The sequence below is a fragment of the Arctopsyche grandis genome, chromosome 3 (genome assembly GCF_051622035.1).
Source record: "Arctopsyche grandis isolate Sample6627 chromosome 3, ASM5162203v2, whole genome shotgun sequence".
Taxonomy (NCBI): domain Eukaryota; kingdom Metazoa; phylum Arthropoda; class Insecta; order Trichoptera; family Hydropsychidae; genus Arctopsyche; species Arctopsyche grandis.
In genome coordinates this window covers 26,224,282-26,235,869 of record NC_135357.1, presented here as the reverse complement: position 1 = coordinate 26,235,869, position 11,588 = coordinate 26,224,282, and the positions used below count along the sequence as shown (strand labels likewise).

The 11,588-nt window shown below is 34.1% G+C and overlaps 2 protein-coding genes across 2 annotated transcripts in view; both read left to right on the top strand.

Moving 5' to 3' along the window:
• Positions 1–773: 773 nt before the first annotated feature.
• Positions 774–8,710, top strand: LOC143923075 (uncharacterized). Its single transcript, XM_077446575.1, has 10 exons — positions 774–1,431; positions 3,036–3,188; positions 3,259–3,381; positions 3,455–3,612; positions 3,819–3,989; positions 4,078–4,263; positions 4,358–4,488; positions 4,570–4,650; positions 4,738–4,933; positions 5,017–8,710. The coding sequence occupies exons 1-10, from the start codon at positions 1,261–1,263 to the stop codon at positions 7,130–7,132; spliced, it is 3,486 nt and encodes a 1,161-aa protein (XP_077302701.1). The 5' UTR covers positions 774–1,260; the 3' UTR covers positions 7,133–8,710.
• Positions 8,602–11,588, top strand: part of BNIP3 (BCL2 interacting protein 3) — a 22,366-nt gene continuing 19,379 nt past the window's right edge. The window contains exon 1 of the mRNA XM_077446576.1: positions 8,602–9,685. Within this exon, the coding sequence (XP_077302702.1) occupies positions 9,646–9,685 (40 nt within the window). The 5' untranslated portion in view covers positions 8,602–9,645. The remainder of the gene's footprint in view (positions 9,686–11,588) is intronic.

Sequence of the window (11,588 nt, the reverse complement as noted above, 5' to 3'; positions counted from 1 at the left end):
TGGTTAGTCAGTGCATGGGTGTGGTGGATATAATAGTTTTATTCATAATCAATGTGTGTCAGTAATCAATAATCAGTAATTCATACGTGTGTCATTAATCAATGGTGCATTTATACAATTAGGTGTGTCTTATCTCTACTGGTTAGTCGTTTGTTCTTTATATTAATCATGTGACAACGAAGGAGTCATATGATGGCGTCGTAGAAATGACGAATTTGCGAGTACATGAGTACAATGGTAGAGGGTTATCTTCAGCCTTTAACTCTCGCAAAGATATATAGTATGTTACGTTACCATTTGTTTTCACCAAAAATTTTTAGATCGTCGTTGTTCTGAAGAGTTGCTGTTGAACCTGGCTCTGCTGAATTTCCGCCGAACCCCTGAGACTGACTCACCGAACCCAGGCTAAAAACCACTGGCATATATATTTGAATATTTTTTTTGATTTATAAATGCTTTTTATTATTACGAAATTATGTTCACAATACATCTTATATCTATTTTAATAGCTATTGATCTACTGATCATTTTCTATTTTACAATTTAATTTAATTTGGTTAGTAATCATAGTATTATATTATTCTAATGTTAATCTACAGCATAATAGGAAAAAGAGCTCAAAAACCTATATATTTGAATATATATATATCGACGTCTCATATGAGATAGAATCATTTGAAATGCAGACTGGAAGGGAAGTGTGGCGTACGCATATTAGGCTTGGGCTTGTGCAGCGAGAGTGATGGTCGAATTAATGAGTGCGTTGACTCGTCGTAGTGGAGGTGGTTGTTTGTGGTGGTGGGCGTTTAGCGGCGAGCGGCGAGCGGCGAGTGGCGTCTTGGATTAAGTATCTCGTATCTCGTTACGCGTCACGCGTCACGCGTCACGAGTCCTGCGTCCTGTCCAGGATTTTGACGTGACGAGGAGTGGGCGTGGGTGCGGGTGCGAGCGGTGACGTGGTGTCTCGGCGATCGTCTCGAGCGGGAGTGGGAGTGGGAGCGGGGAGCGGGGAGCGGGAAGCGGGAAGCGGGAAGCGGGAAGCGGCTGCTCAGCGGCCGCGCGCGATCAGAAGTCGTGGCGCGAGGAAAAGGTCGCGGCGCCTCCCGCCAGCCCGAGGGGGGCGGCACCGTGGGCAGGGGGCGCGGGCGGCCGAGAAGTGTCACTCCGGTGAGCGCGGGCTATGGGGGCGCGAGTGCGGGTGGGGGTGGGGGCGCGGCGGGGGGCGGAGGCTCTGCGGGCAGCGCTCACGCGGCCTCCGACATGGAGAGGTTCGCGGTGGGTCGTCGCCAGACCTACTACGAGCTCTTCAAAGCGTGCCGGCTGTGCGGCTCCGGAGGCGGATATAAGATGCCCATCGTTCAGGGGGCGCCGACTCCCAACGACACCGAGCCCGAGCTGCGCCACAAGATACGGGACTGCTGCTCTATAGATGTAATACATTCACCGTTTCTCTTCATTCGTCTAATATGAGACTTTGTATGCGTGTGTATGTATGGTCTTGATTCGTACGATCTGTGACCGTTAAATTTAATAATAAAACAAATGAATATTCCAATATTACAAGATTGGCCATGCTGACATATTTTCTGTTGAAATCCAGTCACGCTGAAAATTTCGCCAACATTTCCAATTAGAATTATTTTAAAATCCAATAGAAAGCAGGTATAAAAATTGTAAATAATCCAAACAAACCCTAGATAACTAACGCCGAGGATTTCGAATTTTGTAAAGGTGTGTTTAGACTCTCTAATATATCTTGCAACAATATAAAATAAACAAAAGAAGTCTATTAATGACTATATTTTTCCAAAACTAATTCAATCTTCTTCATTGTTGTTAAAATGTAATGCTCACAATATAAATGCTAAGCCACAATCTAAAATACTCGGCGTTTAGGGATTTCCATCGAGAAATTCTGCTATGGTTATAAATTCAGAAATTCCGTTGTAAACCAGTCTTTACAAACGTTGACACAGATTATACACGACCCATGTTCGATGCATTTTTTTTAATGCTACCTGGAAAGGCTTAGTGGGTAGTATTCTTGTTTATTTTTTACTTACTCAAAAAATAACGTATTTCAGGCTCATGGGATTGTTGGCAAAACACCGATCGGCATTCAAAGGGTTAAGCGGTTTATATTAAAAATACCAAACGAAGCCGGATAAAACCACTAGTCTCTTATACAACCACATTCGGTTAACACCAAGAATAGCGTCCCCTGGCATTTACATACACAAAACGTAGAGTATGTAATTCACTATCATTTGGATCCAAAAAGTTGTCTTGGTGAATCACAAACCAATGCATTTATATTCCATTGTGGATGCGAGCGAAATGGGAGCTGAAACTTCAATTCGGCACAAGTCGCAGATTATTTACAACATACTTGCAAGAATTTGTTTTTAGAAATTCATTTCGCACCTCCGTAAATGTATTTGTAGTATTTCTGACAGTAATTGTAGGGAATTGCACAATATATCTTATACATCTTACTTCAAATCGGCAATGCTATTTTTGGTGTTTACCCCACATTCAATAGTTACCTTTGTATATATATGTACATGTATTTTTTTCTCATTTATTCAATGATTATCACTTTTTTTTGTAATTGGCCAGGAAGGCGCATTGGGTTTACCTATTAGGCCTTCCTTGTTAAAATATATAAATAAAATAAACATGATCGTTTTGCTACAAAACATATTTGAATGCTACACGACTCCAACATAAGTTTAAACGCCATATCTAATTTCAAATGTAATGTGTTTTCGATAAACAAACGTCGACGCAGGCTATCATATTACAGTTGTCTGCAAAATATATACAATAGTTGATATAAAATAATGCAGCGATGTGTTTACACAAATTTATATAATAGAATTGTTTGCCTACTTGCATTTAAAACTGCAAGAATGAATACATTGTATATGTTGATAATTTCGGCGGTTAAAATGTACCATACGTATCGGTCGACTGTTTCCATGTCGATAATAATAATAACGATTAATTTGAACAATTGTTTTTAATGTTTTCAGGTGAATACAGACGACAAAATGCCCCCATTGATATGCGAACTATGTGTGGATAAAGTGAACGATTTCTATGAGTTTCGCGAGATGTGCAGATCCACTAATAGTCGAGTCCGCGCTTCGCTCGGGCTCCCTCCACAAACTTTTAATCAAGAATCGGTACGAATATTTCTTCATCCGTTGCATATGTGAGATATTTATGTTATTCACCGTTTAATTTAATTCACAGTCTGCGGAAGATTGTATTCTCGGAGTGTCTGGACCCTTAATTTACAATTCGAAAGAATTAGAACTATCACAATCGATGCAACAAAAGCCGATAAAACTTAAAGTTTCGTTGAAGGAAAAAAAGGTATGAAATCACTTACAATTTTTTTTGATTTTAAAATGCTGATGCTATTATTGACAGTGCTATTTCAAAATAGGTGGAACCGGCACCGTTACCTCCACCGGAAAAACGGTCTTTGAGAAAAGATGTCACCAAAACCAATTCACAGTCACTCCTCGCTGAAAGATTATCCAACTCCAAGCGAAGAAGAGGTAGTGAATCGAGTAGTCCTGCAGCTCCAATAAAAAAACTCAGGTATTTTAAATCCGATATCCAAGTGTATCTTATGCATATGTACATACATATGTTACCGTAAAATTTGTAAGTGTTAATGACTATTTTTCAGACTTCTACCTTAATACTAGGATCCACTAAATTTTGGGTTTTCACAATAGCATACATAAGTATGTATATATTTATTCTTTACATTGTAACTATACATCTTTAATTTAATTTTTCAGATTTTCCGATTTACCAAGTACTCCTATTCCAAGTAGAAGCGTAGAAAAACGTTCAGCGAGTGTAAGCGAGCCGGCTAGCAAAAAATTAAAAGAACCTCCTCCCAAAAAAATTGCGCCTTCTAATGTCTGTGACGTTTGTAAAGCTTCGTTCTCCAAACCTTTCGCCTTAAAGTAATTGCTATTTTTTTCAACTTAGAAGTTTGCAAAAGGTGTTTTAATTAATTTTGTTTTATGACTCCATTCGATACTCTATTTGCAGACAACATTTGATCGCCCAACACACTGTTAATATAACTCCTGATAAATATGGATGTGCGCCTTGTCGTGAATGGTTTATATCGACCAAGTTGGCGGAGGAGCATCACAAATGGCATAGAGGTTCTTCTACCTTTTATCGTTGTAATAGGTGTTCTGCTGAATTCAAAGTATTACAAGGTTATACCAGGTATTGTATTTTTTTTATGAACTTTTGTGTTATGAGAGTAGTTCTCATTCCAGCTCTTTAAAGGGAATATATAAAACTAACTTGAAATTTACAGGCATTTTGCTATGAAACAATGTATTCCCGAAGAAGAAGTACCTGATGTTATATGTTCAGTGTGTAAGTTGCCATTTATTACAAAGACTTTGATGGATCAACATAAATGCACAGGTCCACCATTCCTTGGAGGTAATATTTCATTATTTTTCTACATTATTATGTATATAAAGGATTTATTATAAATTGCTAAAACTTATTTAATTGTTTTAGGTCACTGTGGCAAATGTAAGAAACATTTTGTTAAACGGTTGCAGTTAAAGAGACATGAAAATAAATGTAAAGGAGTATACAGTGAGTAGTTTTTGAATTGCTCGATTTTGTCGCAGTTTGTTTGATTATTTGAAATTAATTTTACACTTTTTCGTTGTATATTTTTAGTTTCTCCAGACGTTAATCCTAATAATCCTCACTTGAAAACACTCAAACCCGTTCAAATTACCATGCCCAAGTGTGATACTTTATTGGAAAGAATTAAAAAAGAGCCCATGGACGATGGCAGCGATCAACCCGTTTATAATGTTTCGGGGCTCCATGGGGAAGGAGTCTTAGTGAAATCTGAACCACCCGAAGATGGGTAAGATTACGCGCGTATGTACTGTTTTTACATATATTGAAATATAAATTCTCCTTTAATTATAATTTTATGTTCATATTTAGATTCAATGATGGCCCAGGCTATGATATGGATATCAAACAAGAAATCAAAGAAGAGTATCCTGACTACAATTCAGACTGTGGAGATACTGGATTTGGTGACAATTACAGTAGTGATGGATCTGTATCCGACACTGAAACTTCTCATACTCCTAACTTAGTGTTTAATCCATTCGCACGAAAAAATACAACTCAAGTTGAAAGTCTCAGTTTCATTTCATTGAGATCGATATTCTCCAATAAAATGTTTAAGAGAAAAAATAAACAGAAAAAACGTCTTCCAAAAATAGAAAAAACTGAAGCCAATAATATGTTTGATGATTTATTGGAGAATCCTGGTGATAATTCTAAGTCATCTGACAAGGAAATTGTTGAATCTTTGCAAGAAAATTGCACAGTTGACAATGACATAACAAATGAAGATGGTGCACTTCCAAATAATCAGATTTCGATTACATCTAATGAAAATTGTTTACATAATTCAGAAAACGAAATTTCGACATTGAGTGGCGAAGTCAGTTCATCAGTTGGTGAAGAAGCAATCGATCCAGAAATAACAGCAAATAAAATTGATACATCTCATTTATCATCCCTCATATCAGACGAAGATTGTATTCAAGTTGACAACGTTGATCAAAGCACTTCATTGGAACTGAATATATGTGATGATAATTTAAAGTCTATGATCACAAATGAAAATGTAAGCATAGAAAATGTAATGGATCAGATCATAGTTGCAGCTGTCGAAGGTTCGTGTAATTTTGCAGAAAGTGAAGACTCTCCAATTGGTAAAGATATTGTCAATAGTGAAACCGAAATGAATAACGAAAGCATCAGCATTGAAAAAAAATCAGATTCACTAAGTGATTTAGTAGAAACCACCAGTGACACAAATTCCACTATAGTTATTACCAATGTCGCAAGTGAATCGAAAATTATAGAAAGTTCTGATGATGCATTACAACTGAAAACTAACGAAAGCACTGAAAACGAAGTTCATTTTGAAGAAAATGAAAAAAATGCTAATCACGAAATAGAAACTGATACAAATTTTGAATTAGAAAGTGGAGTATTGCAGGCAGGTCCTTTATTGAGCAACAAGTCTTTGGATGAAAGTAAAATAAGTCATGAAAATGATGAGGCTGTAACCAACATCAAAATGGATTTACCGCAATCTGTAATTCAATGTAATTACACAAATGACAATGATATGCCCAATTTGATAAACAGACCTACGGATGATACAGATATTGATTTTGATATTGATAGTATGCTGCAAAGTGATCTAGGTCCTTTGGCAATGAAGAAACACAATGAGATGATGTCCAACCGTCAGGCGAATCTTTTTTCTATGAAAGCTAGTTTGCCGAAAACTATTTCAGAAGAAGCTACTACAAATAAAAATGCACTGGACACTGGTGAAAGTTCACCAAGTGAAACATTAACTAACAGTAACATTGATAAAATTAACGATTTAGGTCATACGAACGATGAAAAAGTACATATTAGTGTTATATCAACCACTCCCAATAACCCTGTTAAAGAATCTTCAGATCTTCCATCGGAACCAGATATTGTCAATGAAAGGTCTGAGAATGATGTTCTTGATTTGGTGTCGGATAGTGGAGATGATTGCAATATTATAGATTCGCCTGAAAAGTTAAAAGCTCTAGAAGATCAACTTTTAGCAGACGATGTTGATGATATAAATATTAATCAGGTTGAAAATATTTCATCTACGATTTCACATGATGATGAGAAAATTTTACTTAAAAATTCTAGTGTAAACTCGTGTGAGACAAATGTTAAAGATTTTGAAGTAACCGATTCATTTTCATTGTTTTCTAATGACGAAGAAAATGCGATATCTTCATGTTCAAAAAAATCTGATATTGAAAATAATTTAGACAGTGAAGAAAAAATAAATTTAGATGATAAGATTGACTCTTTTAGTAATTTTACAAATAATATAGAAGCTGACAAATTAATAGGAGATATAGACACTGATAAATTAACTGATAGTATGGAAATGGATACTTTAACTGATAATATTGATATGGAAAAATTACCAGACGACATGGCAGTTGACAAGTTAATGGATAATAACATACAGATCTGAAATTAGTTAGTACGTTTAACTATATTGGATTGTTTTGCATTAAAACAGTTAAATGTAATACAAATTGGTAAAACTAGTATCCGTATAGATATGAGCTGCACACTGCTTATAAATACATATATGATGTACAAATAGAATTTGAAATTGAATAGTATATAGAGAAAATGTTTCAGTTAAAAAAATATTATTTACCCAGATATTAATTTACACAAAATTTTATGTGTCGATAAAATAAGCACCATTAATTATAAAATTAAGAATAAGTTCTATTTTATTGCGAAAGCTTAGTGGTTCTCTCGAGATAATGTTATTTTTTTAAGAATATCCTTAAAATGCATATTGGTATTAAGCTAAACTTTGATGTAATTCATTTCATTTTTATTGCTACAATTTTACAATTTATTGTTGTAGTTACTCACTCTTAATATTTGTACAGAATGTGCTGTTTTTTATAACATGCATATTATAAGCTTAAAAGTTCATATAGATCTTTAACTAATTTAGCATAATGGTGCTCTTGTGTCATTGAAATATTGTAATAATAACATTTATTTGTGATATAAATGTAATGAATGTGATTTTAAAACATTTTATCAAACACGATATTCATTACCATGTTACAGTACTAGATAATTTTTTTTATTATACTTTTATTATATTACATCATTTAATTTATGAAGGCTCATCCCCTACTTATTAGAAAAGTTGTGTAAAAATAGCAGCCAATATACGATTTTAGTGCGAGCATATTTTTTGTGGGAAGGGGGTGGGTCTTCGTGAATGGAAAGATCTCCGAAGATACTGCCTTTGGTATTTCAGCAATATATTTAAAGAATACAATTATTTTAAGAATAATGGGTTGGAATAAATATCGTATATATGTACTTGAACGATACTAACTTTTTTTTAGCAGCTTAAAAACGATGTTTTTTTTTTTATTCATATGCACTTTGTATATTTTTGACAATTTCTTATGTTGAAAATAATTTTATATTAGCAACTTTTTGTCAGTTTTGAGTATAGTGTTATCATATTAGCATTATACATTTTTATTTTAGGAAATGCTATTATATACGCAGTTTTTATTTTGTGAGACTCTGAGATCGTGTGTTTAATTGACGAGAAACAAACGTGTATTGTGTATATGGTTTTTTATACCCGCCTTAAAAATCATGTGACTAAATGTGAAGAGCATCATTGAATAGATGTAACGTATTTCGTAAAATTTTGAATAATTACTGCACATGTGTGAGAATAGTATTACGGCTCAAAAGTTCCATTTTGAGTTGAATCTTGTATAATACCTATGTGAAAATGTATTATTCTATTCTCATTCTCAGTATTTTATATGTAATAGAACGTTATTTTCATATATCTAATTTTAGCATATAAATTTCGACATGGGTTTTACTTGTACAGATAGATGCATTTTCGTAGTAAAATCAACATAGGTATGTTTTGTTGTGTACCTGTATATTTAGACGTTTTTAAAATGTACGTTTACATTTTCACAAAAATTATTTAATACATATATCTAAAACATGTAAAGAATATTTTAATTCTAACAATAAAATGTTTCACTCAATTTTTATTTTTATTTGCTGCCTTGTGTTATACATAACAAATTTGATATACTGTTTTTATACGAGACGATTAAACGAGAAGATACATAAACCATACAAAAACATTACATTTTTCGTACATGTCATCAACGGCCGAGATAATTTTCTGCTATGCTGTAATTTTAATAATATGTTATTTGGAGATCATTATATTGTCGTTAAGAGAAACCTCCTTTGCTATAAAATTTTAGTGTAAGCCCCATTTTATGTCGTCCAATTAGACTTATAACGCAATTTAACTAATGATAAGTAAGGATATCGTATAATATGTTCAATATAATCATATATGTATTTTGTAATAAGTAATGCCACATTGGTTCAAACTTTAATTTAAAAAAAAGTTTTTTTTTTTCGGATGAGAAAAATAACACTCATTGCACGTTTCTATTTGCAGCTTGCAAAAATCGATAATTTCCAAATTGAATGTATGTATTTTGAATGATTTACTTATTAGCATAAGATATACATAGTTCAATAGTTAATTATATTTAATCATACATAGACGCACATGCTCATGTGAAATAATAAAGACTATTTACACAATTATACGGAGGTGTTGCTTTACGGCTACCAGAAAATTGGTTTATTTAGCGCGAATGATAAGGGAATGGATTGTTTATTTTGATGTTGGCGCATGGCCGGTGTTCGCATTGCGTTTGGGGCGAATCGGTGGCGTGTCGCGTCATAATAACAAGCTCGAAGCAAAGCAACTGCGATTGGCGATCGGCGATCAGTCGTGTTTTGTAAACGGCGCGAGTCGGTCGTCGATCTTCGGTCGTTGGTCGTTGGTCGTCGGCGCCTTTTGTAGTTCACGGAGAAAGGCGAAGAATTGGGTGGCGAGAGTTAAGAGAAGTGAAGCTGTACCAGTGATCTGAATCGCAGCGAGCGGCCATGACCAGCAAGCTGAGCACCACTTCCGAGGATCTGGGAGGTCAGTTTCTACTCGCCTGCCCTCCCCTCTCCCACGCCGTGGTATCACACTGCCACTGTGGACACCGTAAACAACCTAACCGCCATTCCTCTACCCTATACACTATACACTACTCAATATTCAATATTCCGTCGTTTCAGAACACCTGAAAGTGGCCAGTGATAGCCGTTTGTTTACACTCAATATTGCGCCGCATTATTGCTAAATAAATCTGATGCAATTGCGTCTTGGCGCGCTTCTGCTTTTCGTCATTGTTCGGTTTTCGCGTATGCCGTTTATTTGTGTTTTGGATTTGAGGTTGCAGGTCTTCAACGTGCAAACGTAAACACGGCCGCCATTGTTTAACGTACGACACACACACACCAAGTGACGTATCTTTTGCCGCTTCAATTTTTATTTTAATTCAAATTCACTCGGAAAACAATTGAAATCAGATTTAAAAAAAACCCGTGAAAATCGAACTCTTCTTTATTATTTAATTTTTCAAATGTTTTTTTATGTGAATAAAAATAAAAAAACAAAAGAATACATTTTTTCGTATAATCCGCCGGTTCTAAAACTTTTTATGCTGGAGGCTTTCAAAATTTTCTACGTATTGAACATTTTTTCAATTCTTAAAATATAATGTATGCAATGATATGTGTGTAAATTTTTTCAGATGTTTTGTATGCAGATGAAACATTATTTTTCTTAACATTTAATGTGAAAATTTATCATGAAATATATATATATATATATATATATATATATATATATATATATATATATATATATATATATATATATATATATATATATATATATATATATATATATATATATATATATATATATATATATATATATAACCCAATAAATAAATGGGTTTCGTACAATAAGTTTTAAAATAAAAAAAATGTCATCCAAAATTTTATTTATAGCTCACATTTGCGTATAATCGAATCGAATAATTGGTTGCGTACATATCAACAATATTGGCCTTCAATTCGACGCGTTGCTAATTCCGCTTTTTGAATTAATTATGCGATGAAAAAAATGCGTTCCGTCGCCTCGTATGTGTGTCTGGCATGTGACGTGAAATCCTTTTCGTTTTATTCTAATTCAAATTCAAAATGCCTTCTAACATCCTTATAGAAGTATGGTATGAAATTATAAAATACTGAGAACAAAGGACCGTTCGATGAAAACGTAGAAACCTTTTAAATGCTAAGTAAGTATGCTTAGTGTATTTTATCGTAGATACGTACACATATTAACATCGTGTGAATGTATATTTAATTATTCAGAATCGTACGAGTTTTAATCGAATGTCGTTTATTGAACGGATTCATTACAATTTGTAGATAAAATCGACTGTATTTCAATTCAATCACACTCAAAATGATAGTAAAATCACAAAACTACGTCTATTGATACCACGTTTGTAGTTAATGTAAAAAAAATCATTAGGTAGAAATATACTAAACAATGACTTTTTTTTAGTACAAATATGATACATATATGGACTTTCAACGTACATACATGTATGTACATATATGGCAAGAGCTATCCTAGCCAATATTCTGTTTTGTTTGTTGTGTTCAGATTCTAGAATTCGGAAATGGAAAGCGACTAAAATACCATTCTTCAAACGTATCGAACGCCCCAGGACACACACGAGGTCGTTGTTTTAAACGTAAACAAACATTTTTAATAAAATATGACACGTTACAAATGCCGTTAATAGTGTGTATGTATACAAATTTCATTTCATGGAAAAGTACAAAGGGTTAGGGGTTGTCTTTGTTCTAGAATCCAAAACCTCGTTTTATAATTGGCCACTAGGATGAATCATAATTTCGCACACACTACAACCGTAAAAATCTATACCGAATTTCACATTCTATTTTTCCATGATTCTATT